The 24,501-nt window shown below is 44.9% G+C and overlaps 1 protein-coding gene across 1 annotated transcript; it reads right to left on the minus strand.

The window, feature by feature from the left end:
* Nucleotides 1-298: 298 nt before the first annotated feature.
* THSD1 (thrombospondin type 1 domain containing 1) lies at nt 299-22,042 on the minus strand. The gene is made up of 4 exons (XM_082305151.1): nt 21,971-22,042; nt 15,577-16,542; nt 7,107-7,265; nt 299-2,900 (listed from the first exon to the last, which is right to left on the minus strand). The coding sequence occupies exons 1-4, from the start codon at nt 22,026-22,028 to the stop codon at nt 1,525-1,527; spliced, it is 2,559 nt and encodes an 852-aa protein (XP_082161277.1). The 5' UTR covers nt 22,029-22,042; the 3' UTR covers nt 299-1,524.
* Nucleotides 22,043-24,501: the final 2,459 nt, after the last annotated feature.

Consider the following 24,501-nt stretch of genomic DNA (forward strand, 5'->3'; position numbering starts at 1 on the left):
TCTCCCTTTAAAATGGCTGTTGGTTTGGAGAGGAAAAAAAAAAAAGTGTGGGATTGGGAAATCTGGCTTTCCACTCAGAAAGCCAGTTTTGAGAAAGACAGCAGCCTACTGCTGGAGAACTAAGCACATGCTAATTTTTCCTTCACACCCACAAGGTGGGTTAAAGGGCATGTAGGGTTGGGGTCCTTATGGGAGAGTTGGTTTAAGACTGACAGCCCTCTGCCTGAACCTACCTTCTCTCACTCCATCCTCCACGGGCAGCACCTCCTCTTTTCTTCTTGTTGCCCAACAGCACTCCCCTGGTCTTTGCAAACTCCCTGAAGAGACGGTTACCCTAACAAATGGCAAGCAAAGTCTCTGAGTCATTCTCACTGGCCCGAGCTCTGTTTCTGTTGTTAACTGGGGTTTCAACCCAGCTCTGAATACTTGCAGTCCTGTGTAATTGCCAGTTTGTGATCTGTGGTTTTAAAGCATTACAAAAACCACAATGTCACTTTTGTACTTCACCATAAGATTATCCGGGAATCACCAGATGTTGTCAAGCCATTTTACTTTTTCTTTTTGTCTGCAAAACAGGTATTCATCAAATAAATGTGTTGTTCGCTGGTTCTGTTCATAATTTATTTTGAACTTACTGTAGTAGCATTATTGTCAATTTATTTACACACAAAAAAAGAAAATGTTTCACAAAGGCAAAGATGATCATAGAACAGATGGGCGATTCAACAGTTCTCTCACTGCCTTCTACAGGTACTTGAATGCTCCAGTAATGCTTCTGAGGGCTAAAATTTGACCATCAATTTTCTTTGCCCTCCCAGGAGCATGCCCTCTTCTACTCATTTTGCAAATGCAAATATTTGTAAGTTACTGTGTTTTCTTGATATAAATATTGGCAGAAAGAAAATATCAGTCTTGAATGATGAAAAATGCCCCCTCAATTTTAAATTCTCTCCAAGTATTCAGCATCAATTGTTTGCACTTCCATGCAACCAGCTAAAAGAAACACCACTATATGACTTATTTGAGCAATTACAACAAATTAACACAGTTCAATAACAACTATCAAAAAAACGATGAAAACTGCTCACAACTTGAGGTTTGTGTTTTCTAAATGGGAAATGATTCACATGGACAGATGGTTGCTTTAGGACATCATAATCTACTAGTACACGGTCCACAAGGTGAGAAAGGCTAGATCAGTGGCATTCATTATGTACGATGCACGAAACGTGACTGCTTTATGCAATAAAATCTATTGGCTATTCCTGCGTCACGCCTTCACTAACACATGCTTTCCCAGGGTATTTTGTGTGTATTGTACACACATACAGACAAAAAATAATGATATGGAAGCACTTTCCAGTAATTAGAAAGGAATGTGTTCCCACAAGCCAGACTTGGGCATTATTCCCTCCTGCTCCATGTGGAGGTAACGCGATTCCCGCTGCTCCTTCCACCAGAAGCCAACAGATCCTGCAGATCCTCTCCCGCGCACGCCCCTCCTGCAGGGCTGCAATGAGTCACTCAGATCACCAGCTTCTCAATGCTTAAAGTACTTGTTTCATCCTCTTCATTTGAGCCAAAATACCCAGGGAGGTCAATCATCTGCTGCTCTGCCTCCGTTAAGCCAAAAGTAGTATTATCATAAAAGGCAAACTCAGGGTCCAAGGGGAAGCTCTGGCACTTGTCCCTTCGGTACTGGGCAGGGCTTACACTTAGGCCTCTCTGGGAATTATCTTTGCCAGCTGAGCCCGTTTCCTTCCGCCATGTGCCTCTGGGGTTAGGGGAAGGGCCCCTCTTACTTCGGCTGGGCTCAGCCTTATCAGCTGCCTTCTCCTGACTGGCAGGCTGGCGGTCAGCGGTCAGGTCCAGCTTCTTCACCGGGGGACCTGCCCTGTGGTGGCACTTTGGGCCGTGGCCCTGTGGTTCACACCCCGGCACAGTGCTGTGGGGCTGATCCAGCTTTTCACAAGTTGAATTAGCGTTTCTCGATTTTGGCCGCGTCCTGTCCTCCAAACCTTGGTCCCACATTCTGGTCCTGGAGTTGTAGAGAGGAGTCTGTCGGGGGGTGAGGGTGGACATGCTTCTCTCTCTGAAAGGCCTGGCCTTTTTAGTTTCATGGAAACTGGCTGTTCTTCTAAACTGCGGGTTTCTGTGACAGCCCCTCTCGGACAACTCCCCTCTGTTATCCTGGTGCTTGAAATGAGCTCTTCTTATCAAGGTTTGGGTAGGGCTCATTGCAGGATTAGCCTGTGAGAATGGAAAATCCAACCTAGGGTGAGAGCTTTCCCCTGGGAATTTGGGCTGACTGGCTGGCTGGTCCAGAAATGGAGATTTGATCCTAAATTTGTTTGCTGCTGCCTCCTCTTGGTTTTCCCCACTCAGGGGAAGCACCGTGGTGGCACCAACAACCGTGTCCGTGAGGGGATTCTGAGAGACGTGGTACACCTTGGTGGTCTCAGTCAGGCCTTTCTTCTTCATCTCTTTCAGCTGCTGCTGTGCAAGGCGGTAGCTGAAAATCGGAGGGATTATTTTTTGGGCGTTTGGCTGGAAGCTCTCACTTCCAGAGGCATCACCTTCTTGGGCAAATTGGAGGCTTCGCCTGTAGGTCAGAGGAATGTTAACAGGGGCATCCCCTCCTTCTGCGAAGCTGTCCCGCTGCTTGTTGCCTTGGCAAATGTTCTCTTCATCGGAGTTCTTCCGGAAGCCGGGGGAATGGACGGAGTTTCGGCGGACGGCGGTGCTGCACTTCTGAGCTCTGCAGAGCTTCCTCCAGAGGGTGATGAGAACGGTGGCAAAGATGATGAACAAGCATAGGGAGATACCTGTGATGGTGACGATATTATTTGCTTTCTGGTCCTCTCCTGGCTGGACAGAAGGTGGGGTGGGAGGCTTGATAGCTGTAAGAAAGAGCACACACATCTGTCAGAGTTGCACTGTCATCAGCATTTTGCTATTTTAGGATGGATACTTCAATACAAAGAAAAAATAACCAATTAATACAGTACAGGAAGTTGTCTGCAATTAAAATTTGCTTACTGTAGAAGACTTCCTACTGATCACTTCAAACTGGCAGAAACAGATCTACTTACTTTAAACCAAGGCTCCCATGGACCTTTTAAATGTAATCATTACTTTTGCCTGTTCTGCCATTTCCATAAGGCACTCCTAAATACCTGTAAAATGGGATAACATTATTTGCCCTCCTTCATGAAGTACATTAAGATCCCTTGGTGAAAACTGCCATGAAAGGTGTAAAAATAACCCAATCCAGGCTAGTACTTCAGGTATCACTTTAAAATTATTTTTAGGAGAGCTTAAGTGGGTGTGAGAATTGCAGTGAGTTTGAAGAGCAGGGAGGCAGCACTAGCAGGAGCAGTGTAACTTTCCTAAGCAGTCCTCCCAGGGTGCTTCTTCCACCACTGCCTGTCATCACAGCCCCGGAGGACAAAACCTTCCCCTTCACAGCAGGCTCCTAACTGAGAAGAAGGCCATTGCTCTGCAGCCCCTGGCATTCTGGTACTGACACTCTTCTGTCGCAGACTGGAGATGGGCCTTCAAATGGCAAAGAATACCCTGCAAACCTGTAATGTGAACATCTAGGAGCTTTCCGCAGCCCTATTTAAACCTCTCACCTGCACGTTGTACCACATTACAGACAGCTGAACCAATGAGAGATTAATAGTTCTTTTTTTGGATGACGTCTCCAGGATTTCAGTGGCAGCCCTGAGCAGAATATAGCATGGTTGATGGATGAATTGGTCCAGCAGATAATTTTAGTGTCAGGTAGCACTCACTTCCCAACTTCTTGTGGCCAAATATCAGCTTCATAAGGCCATGAAAATGCTGTTGGAGGACAAGGCTGCTCAGTTGTGGTTGACAAGAGCTGGCCATAAAGCTGTGAGCTCGAACTGAACCACTTAACAACCTTCTCCCAGTCTCTAGTTTTATCCAGAACCCAGAGCCTTCCATCGGGATGATGGACAGTCTGCTGTAAAACTTGCCAGGTGCTCCTGCCTGCACCACAGTGACTGTCCTGTCCAGCCATAGGCAATGCGTCTGCAGAATAACAAGAAGCAGACACCGTGTACTTCCCGCAATCCAGAAGAACACTCATTCAACAGTGAGCTGGTAGCACAGCTATTCGGTGTGCAGGATGCACAAAGGCACTGAAGAACACAGGCCAGAAGGTCTCAGGCTGCTATGATAACAGATGTGCAGGGTGCTGGGTGGGCAAGAGACCCATTTCTTTGACTCAGGGCTACCTGGCAGCCCCAAGATTTTTGAAAAATCCTGCCATGGCATTAACCTTGAGCTTCACGTCACTCTGAGAGCTTGACATCAGCGTAAAGAACAAGACCACTGCCTGCTGAATCTTTTTCGAAGGATCACTAAAACTTGCATCCAGGCCAAAACCATCATGCCCAAAGCATGGAGCACTGCCCTTCTGGGGGCCTGAGCGGGAAATGAAGATGCTGACCCCAGGGCAGAAGGCAGGACCAGCATTTGCCCTGTTCAGAACCACCACAGCAGAGCAATTCCTTCTCCCAGTCTCACAGCTATTTTCTAAAGACTCTGTTTTCTATCTATCTGGAATGTACACCGTGCTGTATCATTTGGAGTAGAAAGCTAAAAGCTAACAAAGAGCGAGGTTTGAAACAAGACTTAGTCACTTAGGTTTGCTTCTCTCCACCTCATCTACCTCTGCCCCTAGACTGCATGCTGGTTTCATTTATTCAGCTATTTGCTCCATCTGCTGGACTAATGACTGCAGACATAGTTATGCTGAAAAAAAGCTTGCCTGCTTCAGAAAGGTGCGGACAGTTGGGGGGTGGGGAGGAATGACACTCCCAGCCTGAGATCAGACAGCAGATGAACACTGTAAGATCACAGTGCCAAGCCACTTTTTGAGCAACCTAAGATTCAATGAGATGAAATCATGTAGGTGATTCTGTAAGGAAGCTGCCTGATGTGGGAGCAGGAGGATTAGAAACCATGTGCAAGAGAGAAGCAAGGTAGTTTCTCCAGATGATCCCACGGCAATGGGTGCAGATGCAGGTCTCCTGCGCATCTGGGTTTTCTATATATAAACCCTCTTCATTAACCCAGAGACCCTGCTGCAATTTGAGGATTGTCCAGAGCTGCTGAGCACTGTCAGGCAGTAACTCCAACCAGACTGCCTCGGCCATGTGCACCGTGTATGCACAGGACAGGTGACCTCTCTGGAAACCACCATAACCCTTATGCAGCTGCACACCTGCATAGAAAGAGTGGCACCTCCGAGAAGCACCAGAGAGGCCTGTCACTTCTGTGCGTGTAAAGCAAGGTGCACACCCAAATCATGTGTCCAGCACATGCTTCACATGCGCAGAGCCCACTCCGGGGAGCTCTGTGCACCGGGACTGCTCTCTCAGCTCCAGAGGAGTGGGGTGAAACTGGCCCATGAGGAGCCAAGCCAAACACTGTGCTTACAGAGATACCCCTCCAGCAGGTAACAAGAAGCACGGAATAGCACGGCTCAGCATCAGCTTTAGAAAAACACCAACTACCCCACTGCGTTTTGCTGGTGGCATCACTGCCCGCAGCAGTCTGACAGAGTTTGGCATAGAGAAGACAACTAGCCCCAGAGCAGGGCATTAGCTTTACTGGGCTCCTAACTTGTTCCTCTGTGCTTACACTCACAGCTTTATGAAATAAGCAAACCCACAGAGCCAGCACTCCAGTCATTAAAAACATTAGATACCTTAACAACAAAGTGTTAAAATATCCCAAGTGCTGCACTAACACTGACAAAATGCAATACCTGGCCTGATGGAATGTAATTTTTAATATTTTCCCTTCACCCGACCTTTTTTTCAATACCAACCCATTTCTTACAGTGCTCCACAATAGATTTCAGTCCTGCCTGTGTACTTCTGAGGCTTTCATTCAACAAACACCCTGAAGCTGGTTCAAGCCAACACCTCCATCAAAAAAGTAGTCCTGCCCTCTTCCTGCTCCAGCGACACATTCTCCCCCTCTGCTGCCCTTCCCTTTTCAGTGCTACAAGCATTGCAATCGCCGTGTGATAAGCAACTTCCCCACATCCCCAAACCTTCCATTTTTTAGCTGGCTCCATTTCAGTTCTCCACACTCCACTTTTGCCAGCACAATGAAGTGCATGGAAGCAGCCAAAGCAAGGGGTAAGGCATTGCTCACTTTGTAATAGCTTAAAATATCTGTTAAATTACAGCCTGAGACCCCAGGAGCCTGCATGGTTCCTGTGCACCTTCCCCTCCCCGTCCCTGCCACCTGTGGCACCTGTGGGACACGAAGGCATTGGAGCTTATAGATCAGCCAGTTTCTGAGCAGACAGACCTCAGCACCCTCCTTTTCAGCAGGGAGTTTGCAAGAAGCAAAAGTTTTGCACGGACTGAGCACCATCACCCCATTAAAAGGGACCTGTCCCTCACGCTGGCTGCAAGCACCCGATTGTGGTGCTGGCACAGCCTCATCCAGCCTCACTGGGGGCCATGAGGCTGCTGTAACCCCCTCTCGCCTTACAGGAGGCTCAGGTCTCCTGTATCTGCACCCACTTGCCAACCGTCAGCATCAGCCAGCCTGCCCTGTCACCGGCAAACAGCAGTGGCAGGCTGGAGCAGGGGGCGACCTGGCACTGCCACCTCAAAAAACTCCCAGAATGGGAACCCCACACCACGGGTCCCAGCTGGAACCAGTCCTCTTTTAACTGGTTTCCACTTTTTAATAGGTTTCCATTGCATGGAGTCTTTGGCCTTCAATAATGAACATGTCTAGCTGCCCTGAGATCTCTCCTCCAGCCCATCCCCACCCCCTGGCCATGCTGGAGATTTTAAACCCCTACCATGGCACTCACAGCATGCAGAAATCCTCTTAATCCTTGGAGCCCTATCTCCAGCTGTCCCACAAATGCATGTAGGCTCCTGCCCTACTCCATCAACCGCAGGAATGTGACACCCCTCCAAAATCAATGTGACTGAAGGAGAGATCGGATGCTTCCCTTTTACAAAGCCCTTCTAATAACAGGCCCTTTGCTTTTGCCAGGGCGCACACGCGACCACAGGGAAGAGGACAGCAGAGCTACGTACACAAACACTCCTCCAGCGAACACAAGGAAGTCTCCCTCGGTGATCCAGCGCAGCCTGGTTTTGCCGGCAAGGAGGTGAGGCACTCTCGGAAGCGCTCCCGGACGCCGTCCCCGCAGGTGACGCTGCAGGGGCTCCAGGGCTGCCACGGGCTCCACGTTTCTGCAAACACACAAGCTCACAGCAATGAGAAACACGTCTGCCTCCTTACCTTTAAAGACACACGCATATGTCTTCTCTTACTTAAGAAAACCAGTAATAAATAACCAAACAATGCAAATGGCAACACCAAATGAGCAAGAAGCTTCCAGGGACCTGGTCCTGTTTCCATCAGAGTCCAGGGCAATGCTCCCACTTTTTTTTTTTTCCTTTTTTCACTCCAGTGCCAGCCAGCGACACAGCAGTCAGTCAGTTAACTGAGGCTGGCAGGACCTGCCTGGAACAACAGCAAATGGAAATTAAGCCACAAGTCTTTGGAACGGGTTCGTAATTTATATATTAATCCAATTCCTGCCTGACAAATAGTGCTTTTACAGCAGGATAACTTCATTGACTTAAGTGTAGTTACTCCTGATTTATATGATTGTGGAAGGAGGATAAGCCTACAAGGCCTAATGAAACAGCAGTATTGGTTTTTCTCTTTATTATCTTCTCAGCACACAAACATGTTATGGCATCATTCATTTGACAGCTTACAGGTCCCTATTGTTTTATTGCTTATGGTTAGGCAATTAACTCAAGATGAAATTTTGCAGGTTCATTTATTTATTTTAAGTGGAGGCAGGCTCGGGTTCTAATGCTACCTCAAATATTATCATTTTTAGTATATATAATGGAACTCCTCTTTTGCTTAGACAACATCCTCATGCAGTGTTCAACACTCAAACTTTACAGCAGCGAGAACCCAGAGAGAGAAAGGGACCGTTCCTGCCCGTATCTGACAGCTGGACCACAACTTTAAATTCCAAACCAATGCACGAGTCCAGGTGCAACTTTTATGGACAGATACCCTGGGCACCCTCCTATGGGTCCGTTGACTCAGTGACCTGGCTTTGAAATGTGCCAGAAAGAAAAACAATAGACCACTTACTCCATTTCACCGCTCACAGATAAAGTGGAAAATCAGCTAAATCACAAAATGTAGATTAGATTTGCTAAAGTTTGCTCTGTCAAATAATTTATGGTGCTGCTACTGCCAACACAGGTCTCGATCTTTAATTTTCTTACACTGTTGCTTTGCTGCTAGCATGCCACCGAGCTCCTGAGCAGTGAACAATTTATGATGTTAAAGGACTAGACAGTGTTGCATGACTGCAAATGGCTTTATGATTTCATGTTATATTGGTTGCTGTATTGTTCATAGTGTGTTATTATTTTTAAAAGTCTCAAACAAAAATAAATACAGCTGTGTTTTAATAAACATGAAATTTTAACTGCTTTGCGCCCTGTCCTACAAATTTTTGTGAGCATGCCAATATGAATAACGTTAATGTGAGCAGCGTAACAGAACCAGCGGGGCTGCTCTCCCGCATGCAGGTACTCACCTGCATTGCAGGATGAGGCCTGGAGGTTTTGAGCTTACCCTTGTGCCGTCAGCCAAGGCTGCGAAGCGTGTGTGGGCACATACTCAGGCACATCCGTGTGCATGCATGTTCGAGAACATCTGCCTCGCCTAATGCAGGCTAGAGATGGACATGGCGAGACACCCCAGCGGTGCTGCAGTTTTAAGCCCACACAAAACCAAGTGACCTCCTCGGCTATTTGCCACTGCCTCTACCACAATATTGCGATATCCACGATCCCAGGCTGTCTTTCACTTCGTGCTCTTTGTGCACCTCTCTGCTTTCACCCCTCTGCCTCTGGAGCTGGAGAGCTGCTACAGCACAGGAGAGGAGCCCAGAGGCAGGCTGAGCTTTCAAACTCCTCCTCCAGTTTGCAGCCACGCCAGTTCCCAGTAAAGTGCGAAACGGAGCAAGACTGGATGGTGTGTGGTGTTGGGAGGAAAGGGAGTCAGAGGATGCCAAGGAGGGGGGAACTGGGGAAGTTTGTTGGGGTAAGTCCCTCAAAGGTACAGACCCTGGACAGTTGCAAAATCACATCAGCTAGCAAGCAGAGCTATTAATGAGGGCAGCAAGAAAAATGGCCATAATCAATAGTCAGTCAAGGGCCCACTGATCCCTCCTCCAAAACGCTTCATGGTATTACAGTATTTGGGGATCTCACGACACTTTTCTTCATATCAGTATCCTTAAAAACTCCAGCAGCGCCCCTCATCACTGGCAGAGGGAGGTAGGCTAGCTGGAGAGGCACCCGCCTCCTCGCAGACTGCTTCATGTGAGCAGCTTGGTGAGTCCCTGCCATAATTTCCAGTGCGTGAGCTAGCTCATTTCCCTCTTTCCACATTCCCTGCTCATTTAAACTGCTGTAAACTACAGTCTGATATAGAGCCAGACCCAGAAAGGTTCTGGTTGCCTCCAGTGCTAACGCTGGCGATAGTGGAGGGTGCTCAGCAGCCTCCGCGTTGATGCCTGTGGGCTTCAATGTACAAGAACATATAGGATGAGTAATTTTCTAACTTTGAGGTCAAACCTATGATGTGCCCATTGCTCTAGGGCATTTTTCACTGACTTCGGCTTCAGCTGAGGGCACAGAGTTCCTTAGCAAAAACACTTGGCATCCATAGCTTTGGGGCTAAGAATATGCGCCTTAAGCAGCAGGAGAGCGGAAAACGCTCCAGCTTCCATGAAAGACTGGAGATTTAAACTCCTGCAACTTGATCTGCAACCTCCTGCAATTACCAGAATGTAAAAGAAAATGAAGCATAGTTTATTCTCCCCCAAGGAAATGAAATGATTAACCTCCATTTAAGACAAACAGATCCAGAGTGCCGGGGGAAAAACCAGAAGGTCTGCACTGTGAACTAGCTCTTAATAAGTGTGAATTTTTTCACATACAATTGAGGAATCAATTATCAACGTGAAGACATCTAACTGATGAGTTAGTTTGAAATAGCTGACAGTTGGCAGATCTGCCAACATGAAAGATAAATGCAATTAACTGTGTTAATTGTTGCTTTGCATAAATATCTCCCCTCAAATGTTCTGTGTTTCTAAGACTTTGAGCACGCAGTGCTATCCAATAGTGCAGTCAGCGAGGGATGCTCAGCATCATCCTTTCAGTCTGATGCACGTGATGATAGTCCTAGGCACTTCAACAAGACCAGTGATACGGGACAAAATCACTAATTATTTACAGGCTCATGTTAACGCCTATGCTAGCCTGGGGGATTGCAGGGTATTTGTGGAAGTTGAGATCAGTTTTTAGGCCCTGAGATTGGGTGTAGACACATTGTACTGGTGTTTGGATAAGACCTGGGAAAACACCCTTCTTTCTCACCCGTTCTGTGTTTCTCTATTTCCATGGAAATGAAGCCTGGGTGCACTGAAACGGTGGCATGCTCCAACAGGTTACTAATTTGGACAATGAAAGGACGAGGATCCCTTTCAAGGAAGAAAACCTAGACTCCACCTGGGCAAATTACAGTCTTTTCCTCACAAACAGGCATCTTTAAGAATTGCGGAGGCACAGCCTAAACATTTTTTTTCAGAAGCTAAGCGCTATCCCAGTGAGTCCGTAACACCTGATTTATTCCTAAAATGCTGGGGGGGAGGGGGACATGAAGCATTCACTGACACAGAAGAAGTGGATGGGGCACAAACCAGCCCTGGCATACCCGGATCCCCTGCATCTGCCTGTTTCTAAATAAATGCAAGTCAGGTACAGATTCAGGCAATAGAGCTAACTGGTTCCCAGATCTTCCTTCAGATAGGCAGGTCTGATTCACACAGTCTTATTCAGGGAGCAAGAATTTGATGCAAGTTGTATATCTGTGCCCAACCCCTAGATACTCCACTTAGTCCTCTCCTCCGTTACTGACCATTTTTCCCTTCAGAAGGTCATCCCCTACCTTCCTCTTTCCCTTTGCTGGCAACAGCTGCACTTATGCCCTGCTGACCTCCCAATAGCTTTTTTTTGACAGTTAGCAAAAGTCAGATGAACAAAATTCATCTCTGCTGTCGGCAAATGCAAGAGACTTCACTGGGAGTTACACCAAAGTTGAAACCGGTCTCTGGAGCGTAACTAAGAACTGTAAAAGAAAGTTAATTAACACTGGAAATATGAAGAAAATATGCCCATTTCTACTCTGTAGCATTACTGATTAATTTTATCAGTCTCATCCCGAATGTTTCAAGTGGGATACAGGCTAGGACATGGAACATCCTCCTAAGGAGCACAGAAGCCTCACTGCTGGGGACACTTAAATCCCAGATGTGCAAAGCACAGGATAAAGCGTTGAAAAGAATGAGCCTGCAATGAGTCTTGTTGCTGGGTAAGATGATCTAACAGAGCTTCCTACCTCAGACATTCAAATAATCCCATCAAACAGAGGGGAAAAATTAGCTGAATGACTCTAAGTCACCTGTGTGAAACAGTTAACACCCCACTTTTTGATGAATGAAGTGACTCACATCTCACTGTTATTTTTTCACAGGTTCTCCAGCTGGAGTCTACAGAAACCTGCACAAGCGCTGGCTCACATTTAATAGACATATTCGCCACCTTTAAGAGATATATTCACAGTCTTAGATAGCACAAGGTTTTTTGCGACACTCATTCTGAAGCTGATGGCCTGGGCTGGAAGAGCTGCTGTCCTGGCCCACTCAAGCCCACCGGGAGCCTCCTCCTTCCTATTCCAGACACAGGCCAGATTCCTGTTCCGCAGGCTGCACTAAGCCTGGCTGGGATGAGGAGTAAAGAGCAGGATTGACAAAGGGTCAGGAATATAACTGATGCCCGATCTATGGAAAATGGGTGTGGCAAAATAATCTTTTATCTCATCCTCTGTGGTTTGGATGAAGATAATTTTAACGATTTAGGAGCTTTGATCTTTTACAAGACGATATCTCTGCTTCATAATAATAGAGCACATGCTAAATGAAGTAAGAACTGGCTGAGTGACAGATTTGATATGCAATTGTCAACAGAAAACCATCACCGAGTGGGAATGCATTTGGAGAGATTCCAAAAGGATTAATATAAGGCTCAGTGCTGTACAATGCTTGCCTAGTTGACACGAAAATAAATATAAAGCCATTACTGAGAAAATATGTCACTCCTGTGATGACATAAGTAGATAGTGCAGTTGTATGGAGCAACATAGATTACTTGTAAATTAGGATAACTCGAGCAAAGTAGATTGTAAATCAGGAAAATGTAAAATGTAGGAAGAAGGAATACGAATTGTACCTGCAGGATGGTAGACTACATATTGAAAGGTCATATGCAAAAAAAAAAAGAGGAATTTACAAGGTAAAAGTTAAGGCAAAATTAGCTTATGCAATCTGTGGAAATTAAAGCAGAAGAGCAGTAAGTAGCTGCTCAAGGGGCATTGGTGAGGAGGATGTCAGAACACAGCACCCAAAGCTGGTAACCCTGTCATCAAATAAAAGGATTGTTTAAAAAAATAGAAATGAGAGCCAGAAAACTGATCAAGTCCTGAAGAAAATACCTTCAACTAAAGACTTAATCTTCTCAGTTTATTAAAAAGAACACTGAGATTATGGGGAAAGACTGAGATGATCTGGATGTGCAAACACCTTTGCAGGGGGAAGACAGTGGATAGGAAACAGCTGTCTCCTCTAGCAGAGAGCAGCACAGTAAGAGAGAGTCACTAGAGGATGAAGCTAGATAAGCTTTAATTATGAAACACACAGAGTTTCTCTTTTTTTCTTAAAAAAAAAAAAAAAAAAAGAAAAAAAAAAATCAGAGAAGAGTATTGAGAGAAATTACCAGAAGGGTCTCTGTTTTGTGGTGCCTTCAACAAAAGACTGGATAACTCTCTGGAGGATAAGCGGCAGTCGCATGCAAAGACTAGTTGTGGGACTCAACACCAGGGTAACTGGATGAAAAGTGATGGCCCATGCTGCACAGGAGCCCAGACCAGAGGATTTATCACCTCTCCTTGCCTTAAACTGAGTGAGTTCAGGAAGTCCAAAGCAGAAAATAAGTGACTTGTGGAGAGGCGTCTGTTGTGCAGCAACCGCACATTTTACGCGAACAGCTATCAGCGATCCGGGTCTGTGCACGGTGCCCTGCAGCAGGGTGAGAGACGCTCCTGAGCCCAAGAGAGGGCTTTCCGAAACAGCCGGGAGGCGGACGGCCATCGCAGGCAGCGCAGGTTCACTCTGCCTGTCGTGGCTTCAGGCTGATGCGCCCCTCCCAGAACGCCCGGCTCCTTTCAAACGCTGCCTGCGGGCTTTGAAGTCTCGCGGATACAGGCACAAAGTCAGATGTGCTGCAGTCTAATTAATTTCAGGTTGACATTTTATTTACGGCTACGCGGTGTGGGTTTGCTTTCATCGGCTTTGTAGATTTGACACTTCTAACTTGGCAGCTATTGACTTAACTCTCTTCTTCTCAGGCATAGCCTGATTCTTTCGACTGCGGTCGTAAGGATGGTCTATCGGGGAACCCAAGGAAACAAAGCAGATTGCAGGGAGTCAGTGCTTAAGGTGGATCTCATCAATTAAAACAGTCAAATACTGGGCACAGAAACATATCTATGTCATATCCTAGGTATTCATCTCTCAGGGTAATTATCTAGATCGCATCAGTGTAACATACCACCCAAGCACAGAGAAAGAATTCAAACTCTCTCTTCCTTTTTCCTTGAGAATTATCTCCATTAAGAAAATAACATGCTTTCATTTTTAGATAGACTTTCTTATGCCAAACGAAGAGAGAGAGTGCCAACAGAGAATGCAGATGGGAAGTTAAGATGAAGAGAAGAACTATGTACCAAGTTTGGCATATGGTGAAAATAGAGGTCATTTTTAGTACAGAGTCTTAATTAAAAGAGCTAACAGTTTTAGAATTTATGCAATAGTACAAAGTAAGACCACATGACACTAGGAACCTAATTAACGTAGGCTGTGTCTGGACCGTGTGCTACGGAACATGTCCCACACTCCTGGTCTCCTGATGACCCCACTCAGAGACCTGCCCATGAAGCACAATGACCCTTTTTTGGCTCAAGTTCCTGCACTACCTTTTCAGGGAGACCAGTGTGGGGAGGTGTAGAAAATGGTGTACACCTCAAACCTTTCAACCCAAAACCTTTGAAGTGTTTACATGGGAAAGACTAATTCATTATGTATGGACACAAGCCTGCTCCAAATGACAGCATTTACTTTTCCGTTCCAGGGTGTAGGGAACATAACCTAACCCAACCCCACCCCAATCCCCCCGTGCACATACAGCCCGTTCCTCACTGTGGTTGCCTTCCACAAATGAGGGATGAGAAGGACATTTGGGTCATCTGCTTCCTCTGCCATGCTACTGTGATTTGTAGACTCTGTGAAAACACGGACTACCACCTCTGAAGCTACATTTGCATAAGATGTATAGATATAAATAGAACGTATAGATATTCCTTAAACAGGGCTGAGGAATGGGCTCAAGCTGTGTCTTGTGATCATACTTAACTGTGATCACTCCTTAACCATGATCATTCATGCTCCTGGACATGGTTTTGGCTTCTGCCAACCAGCACTCTCCCAGACCATGCCTGGTCATGGCCCAAAGGACTATATGGACCGCAGACCGTCCCTAGTTGGCAGTTTGTATGATTCTAATCTTTTCTGAGAGGAAAAGTTTAGCTATACAAATGTGACCCATGATCTGCCAGGTGGCCTCATGGGTCAGAAAATGCACCCTGGTCTGTTTTAAGCAGCAGCAGAGCCATGTCTTGAAAGGCTGCTTGACAAACCTGCAAGCTGTCCAAGTGACACGACAGTGTCTTTCGCTATGGCCAAATCCTGCTTCATCTCACCAAAATTTGTGTATCTAACAGGTAGGATTCTAAACTCCTACAGCAAATGGGCTAGAGAAAAAGACAACCATGTATCTGCTATACCCATGAATCACCCTTGTGAAATGCCTGTCTCTCTTGACTAAAAAGCTAGACAACTACTTAATGTTAGGCCCTTGGCTTTGAGACCCTTAAACGTAGGTAAGACTAATCCTACCTTTAGTGTCTCCAATGGGCTAGATCTACTGCAGTAGCTTCTTACCTCACTGGGAGGGCCAAGTTTCAGTTTTACCTCGACTAGATAGATACATCATTCAGAATGCCCAAACGGTTTTGGTTGGTACTTAGTGTTAACTTAGTGCAGTTTTAAGCTACCACAGTGGCATTTGCTACCAAATGTCCTTGTGTATGCCTCTACATGACAGTAGTACGTAACATCTTGTTCCCATCCGCATATGACATTACAACTATTTAGTCTGGTGTAGGAGACCCAAAAAGTAGCTATTCAATAGGGGACACCACAATCAAACCTATTTATCATTACCCATGCTGGCTGGGAAAAGTGCTGATTTTGGCTAAAAGAGGACAAATATCAGTACAAACCCATATTCCTTTGGATCATCATACACTCCTTAACTCTTGTTGGGAAATGGCTTCGGTTTGAGAAATTAAAGAGGTCAAAGCAGTATTTGTTCTTCCCCACATCAAACAAAGTGCAGTTAAATTCTGTCCTGTTGTCTCCTGGGTGAAGGGTGTTTTCATACAGCCAAGTTGTTCTTTGACTAGGATGCTTGAGAGCCTCTTTATAGACGACAATTTTTCCGCTGACAGAAGTGCACGGTGGAGAGACTACGAAGACCTGAACCCAAGTTTTGCATGTTGCTTCTGGTGCCACAACCAGTCTGTATCCAAATTTGTGGAGGAGATCTATGGGTCCTATGGAGGCAATGATGGAATGTGTTTCTAACGATTTCAGTAACACCGTGATGTATGTTTCTTGACCAACGGGTGGGCAATCAAACTCTACCCACTGGGACCTAGAGAGTGAGATTCCTTTGCTAGTTCTAATGCCCAGAGTCTCATTAGAGCTTACTCTTCCGAATTCATAAAGGGTGCTGGTGAATATCACATCCAGTGAAACCACTGTCTCATTCATGGCACACAACTGCTCATTTGTAAAAAGTCCAACCTGAAGGGAGCTCCCAAGCACCTCCGAACTCTTGTTCAAATCAATGTGAAATACAGGCCATTCCACATGGAGGGTGGACATGCTGCTTCTGCTCCACTGGGCAGCACTGCCGTTATCGCTGGGAGAGACCATTTTGAACAAGAAGTTCCCAGCACTCTTGAAGTGGAAGCACTCAAACTCTACCATCCCCTGGGACTGATTTGCTGGAAGCTGTTTTCTTGCAATTATCTCGTTGGTGCTGGCATCCAGCAACACGATGGACAGATGCTCTGCTGTCACATTACCACCACTATAGTACTGATACTCCACAGACACTGTGTCATTGCTGAAGGCTACATGACCTGGGCGCTCCAACAGGAGATACTCCGCTTCCCCGAGAACTGAAAGGAAAACAGTTTCACAACAGTATTAGTAACCAAAGAGACAACTGATTGTTTATCTACCTTATGGAAGAAAACAAAGATTTATAAAGTGGCTATTTAAGAAGTAGTTCTCCAACTTTTTAAAGTGAACCAGTTCACAAAAAAAAAAAAGGGTCCTAGTTACAGCAATTAAAGCTCACCACCTCTCCTTTGTGCAGGGACATGGTCTGGAGTAGCTCAAAGTCCACTGCAGTAACGTGTTCAGGAAGGTTAAAAACAAGGTTTTAAAACAAAACAAAACAAAAACAACCCCCCAAAAGATTCACAGAAAACTTTATTTATCAGGATAGATTCTCAAACTTCTCAACCTCTTTCACTTACAGATTCTTAAAGTCCACTTCACAGTGGCCAGCTGTTGTTCCACTTACTTCAGCTATAATTTAGCAAAAAAAGGACAGTAGTTTCTTAATACAGAAACATGAAAAATGTCCCTCAAATTAAATAAAATAGGAAGTCTGCATGATGCTTTTTGAAGCCTCTTCTCTTGCTCTGTCTTATGAATCTTTCATTTTGCTCATTTGCATCACAGAGACACTTGAGTGAAAGAGCTGAAAATAACAGTGATGGTGACTGCAGCACTTTTCTTGTCTCAGATGTGGTGCAACATGTCTAAACGACATCATTTCATTATAAATGGCGCAGTCTTTTTAAATGCACTTCTTGCATGACCATGTTTGTGCAAGTTGCCAAATTATCCTGAGACGTGTTGTAACTAGTGGGGATAGATGATATCTAAAGCAATGGATTGGGAAGATCACATTTCCATTCTCAGCTCAGCTAGCTTTTCTGCATTGCTTGAAACTTAAGCATTTCAGACATAGAAAGGTTATCTGAAAAATGGGAACTGCATACATCTATTCCAGATACAGAATGTGCTGTGAGACATCTTTATTTAATTCATTGTCTGGGAAAAGGCTTCTGAGTCTTGGCTGGAAGGTGCTACGGAAGTGTAAAACTTCAGTTAAAGCAATCCTTTCATAAGTAGTATCAACTAACAGTACTTTGACTTGTTCAATCTGTTACACATGTCTTAAGATTACCTCAAAGAAAGCGTTGCTGGAAAAACACTGCAACTGCCAAGGTAAGCACTCAGCAGCCAGGAGTAGTAGGACTCATCTCACATAATATTAGACGACTACCATTCTAAGCTTCAATTTGAGTTAGTCACCTTGGATTCACTTTCTTGTCAGCAGGGAAGATTTTCAGGAAGAAATTCATCTGACCAGCTATAGACATGTACATCAGGGTGAGGTGCACTGTGCACTAAAGGAGCCTATTACTCTCCACCAGCTATAACATGCCTTTAAAATAACCAGCTCCAACCACATCCATAAAGTCTGAATGAAGGTGGCACGCACAGCCTTACACATATAAATCATGCATATACTCTTACATGTATGTACTATTACTCAGTCTTTAATTTGCATTTCCACAAGACGCTGCTTCATTTGGCAGATGGATGGTGCTCGTTACCAGAGGGCTCTTGTGTTCTCATTCTTCCATGGGTGGTCCCATGTATTATTGACTGCACACCATCCAAAATCCATCCTGATAACACAGAATTATTCATTTCCCCCACAGACTCTTCTATTGTGCTCTTATCATAGTATATTAGTGCATTAGAAATATTAATGAGTTTATCCTTCCAATATCCCCAAAAGATGAGAGGATGTCACTGTTCTTGCTTAGTGTGTTAGGAACCAAGGCCCAGGCACAAAGGTGAAAACTGTCAAGTATCAACTAATTGCGGATGCCCTAAGAAACCCAGGACCTGATTTTAAATACACTGGTCCTTCAGACATCCAAAGCAGGATCCCATTGATCCCAGCTGTGGTGAGCACATGGCACCCCAGCAAACCTGATCTCCACTCAGACACTCAGAGAGTAGGAAACAGACCCTGAACGCCTGTGAAAAATGGCTCTCTATGAATTGCTCAGCAACACATTCTCCTTGCTCTTCACGTTTTGGTTCTGTCATCTGTGCCTGCCCCTATTTTCCAGGCCTGTTCCTACCATCACCTACAGTCAATATCTCTTGGATACTAACCTAACTCCATTACCGTTACCATGGTTCTCCAAACTCCTGGCCTCGTCTCTTTGCTTTACAGCTCTTCTACCTTCTCCTGTTCCTTGGGCCTGCAATTAACTCCAGCAAGTTCCCACCTTTCTTGCTCACTGCTAGCATGACAGCAGAGAGCACAGGACAAGCAACTCTAGTGCCCGGTATTACAAATGTGGGGGAACTCTGCTGCCCTGGGCTGGAGCACACACAGTACTGCGCGGGGCTGGCAAGAGGAGCCAGCAGGAGTCCGGGCACACTCGACCCTTCAGAGAACTTCATCACTAACTCACCTGCAAGGACTTAGATCTGGACCAGTCTGGGCAAATCTTCGTAAGGACAGCAGAAAGCATGTCCCAGGCCACCGTGAGCACTCTAACAAACATGAAGTTCCCACAGCTGCGTTAGAGTTTCCCACTGAAATGGTTGCAAGTTGCTGGGTTTTTGTTCCTTTGAACATGGACAAAATGATACATTTCTCTACAAAGAAATCGGCTAGATTCAACTTAGTTGAAACATTATAAGGGAAAAAGAAATCAGACCATGGCAAAAACCCAGCATAAGAAATTTCAACATCAAGCTTTAAACTTACAGCAAAAACATTCAGGTCATAGTTATGAAAAGCATTGATGTTTGTACCTACTGCTCTATTGTCCTTACTCTCTTTTACAACTGTCTTGACTCTTGCACTATTTTTATTTGGAATGGCTCAGACGAGAAGAATTAACATCACTGTGTACGTTTGTGGGAGCACTGGAGAGAGGCCAGGGGACTGCCATGTAGCTCCCATCAACCCTAATGCAGATCACTTGGGAAGTGAGGAAAGTGAGCATTACTGGAGGCTGCCGTTACAGCATTGCACAGCTCTAGCTGGCGCACCCCAGCTCACAGCATCCTTTCCTCCACCTTTGGTTAATAACACAAGAACTCTGCACTGTTGGACAGCCCACATAGCAGTTTTTCACGATGCTCCAAAAGGCACCAGTCAGAAGTAGCCACCTTCCACTGCAAGCTCCTTCAGCTGCCCTCCAGCCTACTGTGTGCGCATGACTGTGACACATGCCAAAACTTGGTCCCAGTTGTCTGGACAGCCAGTCAGTGGCAGCTTTCAATGCATTTGTATATTTTTGGTTGTCACTACAATGGTCTCCCGTTGAATGGAGCCTGGCTGGGGCACCAACAACCTGCCAAAGGAGTCTTTGCAAGAACTCACGCTTAGAAACATCAAAGGGAAAATCCTCGTTTTCACTGAAGTGCGAGAAGAATTATTTCAGGGTGCTATTCTGATATTTATTTATTTTTAATTGTGTTTAAGCCAACTTGGGTTGTGCTGCTGTTGTTTAAGCCAACTTGATTTGTGCACCAGTAGCACAAAGCTAAGAACAAACACATCAGAAAAACTGATAAGAAATGAGAATACTGTTTTGTTGTATGTTAGGGCTTTTTTTAGCATTACAGTAATTTTCCAGAGCATACTGGATCACTTAAAAAATAGCCTTGGTCTGAAACAGAGAAGTATGAATGAAATAGTTATCTAAAAACTATGTACACATGTGATGATACTCAAATGTGTATATGCAGAACTGTGTGGAAGTCATTTTATGAATTACGGACTACTCTTTAACTGGAAATAAGGCAAACGATGATGACGCACCTAAAGATTGCAGCAGGGATTTAGCTCTTTAACTGCACCTTGTAATTACCTACTGTGTCACACTCTACAAAGTTCAGGAATAATAGTTTTTACCTCTGAGTCAACTAGTTGTGAATGCCTACAGGACTGGCTCACCAAGAACCAGTGGATATTGCAATCATTCACCTCAATTCTTGGGTTAAGTGAATTTAATACGTGCCTTCACTGTGTTCCCCACTCAGTGCAGTGTTCCTAAGTTGGCTATTTAACGTCTTATTAAAAGAACTGGTACTAAAAGCCATAGACAAGTGTCTCCACTTCTACTGGAATTAAGTTCATCTAAAAGATGGCAATTCTAGGTTCTTTACATGTTCTAGTGACCCCTTGTTCTAGAGCAGAGATGGAGCAAGCACAGAGGCATGAGTAGCTGAGCATACTTAGCATTCAGTCATTACAGATTTTTCTCACTCATACAAAGAAAGCAAACTGCATCCATTTTTGGTCCATTTCTCTCCTTTGTAAGACATCTTCAGGCATTTGGTGTGTAAACTACCTGCTACCGCAGATCATTCCATAAGTGGGGACTAAACAAACCTTTTTCCAATTTTCCATGCTATAGACATTTCAGCAGTGCATGGATTAACCCGTTAGCATGGTTTGACAATGTACTGCAGCTGTCAGAACAACACCCGCTTTTAAATTAGGAATGTAATTTTTGAAAACATATGTATTATTTAGGAATTAAGAGTCCCATTTTCAAAATTTGTAATTCACTGTGCAATAAGGGATTAATTCCCTTTGCAAATCTACTTTCTACTTAGTACAGTCTTGGAAAAGATAAGACGCCATTCACAGGATGCCCCTCAGCCTGTAGCCATCTTACAGTTGTCTAACTTGAACTTAGATGTCTAACCTCCCTTCTTGGCAGCTGATGGTGAGAAGGAAGTGCTTTCTCATTCCACACATCTCAGATTCCAGATGGGTTGAAGCTGCTTTCAATATGTGCTGATTTGTGCGTGGACTGCTGAAACAAGACTGATTGATTGCCTCTGACTAGCTGCCTAATTTTACATGACTAAAATTGATTGATTGAGTATGAATACCATCCTTTGGCTTCTTATATGGTCAGAGGAAAGAACACCTCTGCTGTTCTCTAAGTGGCAGCTTAGGTCCATCAGATGGGGGCTCACTCAATCCTAGGAGGTTGCCGGCACGGTAGATGCTTACATCTCAGCCAACCACCATAGGTTCCTTTTATAGTTAATGGAGAGAAGCAGGTAGTTGCACGGCACAGTTCTCCCCATCCTGGTATGGATACCTGAAACAGGTCTATCGTCCATGACATTGATTAAATATTATGAAATATGAGTCTTACAAGAGAGCAGAGTTCCAGTTACTGCTTCTAACACAGCCAGTCCCTCGATGATGCCCACGGAAATCTGTTCCTTTATCTTGTTTATTTCTCTGAGCAAATTTACAGCAGGAAAGGTTCCTGCCACTCTGATCGACAGGGGCATTTTATGCAAGCTGCATTTTCCACCTAAATATTGCATAAGATCTAGACTATATTTTGTGGATATCAGTGGTAGCTTCTGTGGCATCTGATTTCAACAGATCACCTGGACACAGCACCATCCAAAACGACCTTGTGAACACACACCTCACAGTTTTCCCTCGATAGCTCTAATACTCACCGTAGTCACAGAGCACTACTAACAATAGATTTGAAAAATCTTTCAACATCTGTTTCATTCTGACCAGTGAGATCCTGGGTCTTTTTACTCCTCATGTCCTTCTTCAGCTCCAAAGTGCAGGCACTTATTTCCAAGAACACCTGAAAGTCAAAAAATTACAGCTGTGTTGAGTTTGCTTCATAAAATACAAGAAGGAAGACATGCCACTATTAAGTAAAAAAAATACACTACTAATTAACACTTTTCTCCCATTTACTTAACAATTACTAATACGGTATCAATGGATCTGAACAAGCACAACTACAACGTACTGTACAATAAATTTTCCCTCTTGAAACGTCAGCTGCTGAGCCAAAACAACAAAGACAGGTCACAACAATTTACCTTTGCACTGCAGCAACCGCTGCTGTGCATGTCTTATATTAAGATCAAGACGCATGATAGGGAAATAACAAGTATTTAATATAAAACGTAACTCTGATCTCAGCACATATCAATATTGGAGATTTATTGCTGCTACACAATTCATATCACTTACTGTCAACTGCTTTCAAGCATGAAAGAGACTCAGTAGAAAACTACCATTTTGGTCCTCAAACTGCCCTGTTATTCAGGCCTAGTAATATATTTAGTTATCTTACTAGATTTATAGAAGATGTATAACTACCTTTTAAGTCATTCAGACTGATCAGATGGAGAAGGTGCTAACTTCCACTTTTTCCTCCATAATTTTTTAAGTTTACATTCTCTGCAGCCTTGGTTAAGCCAACAAAAAAATAGAGTTCCTTTTGGCAAGTTTCACAATTTTATGTCCACGTGCTTTAAACTAGTCTTTATGAGTCTCATAACAATCACATAAAACAGATTGGAAGCACAATGATAGCAGCAAAACCAACAGTTTGCTTCAGAAACAGAAGTAAGGGAGGATCTAAAAAGAGAAGATCTAGCTCAAGAGAACCATTCTCAAGATACAAGAATTGCTCTTTTGTATTGCATAGGAGCGCCAGCAAGTCGGTCTTACTGTGCTCACCGTCACGCAAACGTGCAAGAAAGTTCTTGTTCCATAAAGTTTACAACCTAATTTTATGAGAGAAATCTGGCACTGGAGCAGGCAGAAGTTATGAGCGAAAAAAACTGCAGAGCATAAAGGTAAAATGTAGGAAGGAGGTACGGCAAAGATCAGGTATGTCTTTAGGAATCACAAATGAGATATCTCAACAATTACATTGCTAGACTTGTTGAACTAAGAGACAGCAGACGTGTTATTTGAAAGCTTTTTAAACTGTTCTCTGTGCCAAGCGGCTGGAGAGAATAATTTCTAAGAAAAGACTAACAGCGTGGCTTTGCTTAGTAAAAGCCCATTACAATAATAGCTGTACATATCTGAAGGGAATAATCATCATCCGGCCCACGAACTTGACAAGGCTCCAGAAAGAATTAGATAGGGACAGCGATACCACACCCACCCACAATTTCACTTGATACGCCGTAAATTACAGGAAGACAAACCTTATGCCTCAAGACAGGGGCGGGCTGCTAGCTGAAGGCGGTGGAGAGCCAGCCCGCCTCCGGGGTGGCCGCTCCGCAACTGCCCCTGGCTACCGGCAGCAGCCACGGCATCGCGTCAGGGACATCGTTCTTTTCATCTATCATTACTGATTATTAATTGGGTAATCGAAACACAGAATCAACGCGGTCCAAGGAAGAAAAAGCAGGTTTCATTTAAAAAAAAAAAAAAAAAATTGCAATAGATGCCGTGGCCTCTAGCATAACAGCAGAAGTTACGCGGCGTTGCTGTAAACTGCTCTGAAATAAAGAGGGGAAAAAATGCTTTGCGGACCACAACCGTGATAGTGCTGGACGATTTAGCGGGTCTTTTCCATTTTGAGCTTTCCTAGCTGGGTATTTTTCAAACGGCTTTTACAAATACTTCTTTCAGAGAGTCACATTCAGACAGGTGAAATCCAAATAATCCTAATCTCAGTCTAACAAGCAACACACTGCAGAGAGGAAACAAAGCTACGGAAGGGAGAACAAATCCTCGGGAAGAAAGAAAAAAGCCTGCGTGGGAGAACGCTCTCAGTCGAGATGGTCACCGTGCATCTCGATTCCTGCGCGTCGGCCCGACCCAGGCAAAAGCAGCGTGGTTCACGAGACAGGGTGCCGGCGGGAGGCACGGGAGACCCGACTTCTGTTCCTATCCCTGCCGTCGCCAGGCTTACGACATCAGCAAACTGCAGCATTAATCTGCCCTCCTCTTTCCCACCCCATCTCTGCTGCTCTGTATTTACAGCACAGACTTTTCAGGACAGGGACTCTTCCTAACCAAGCCCACGGATGGAGCCCAGCGCCAGGGCCCTGGGGTGTTTCAGTAACACCGACCATTCGCCAGCCCAAAACCTCCTTCCCTCTCGCCCTTCCCTCTGCGTTATCTTGGCTCGCTTGGGAAAAGACTCCAGCGTGCAGCACGGGCAACACCCAGGCTAGAACCGGAGTATTTGAAACGGTACCAAAACTAACTTCCAATTAGT

Source organism: Platalea leucorodia, assembly GCF_965183815.1.
Source record: "Platalea leucorodia genome assembly, chromosome: 2".
Taxonomy (NCBI): Eukaryota; Metazoa; Chordata; class Aves; order Pelecaniformes; family Threskiornithidae; genus Platalea; species Platalea leucorodia.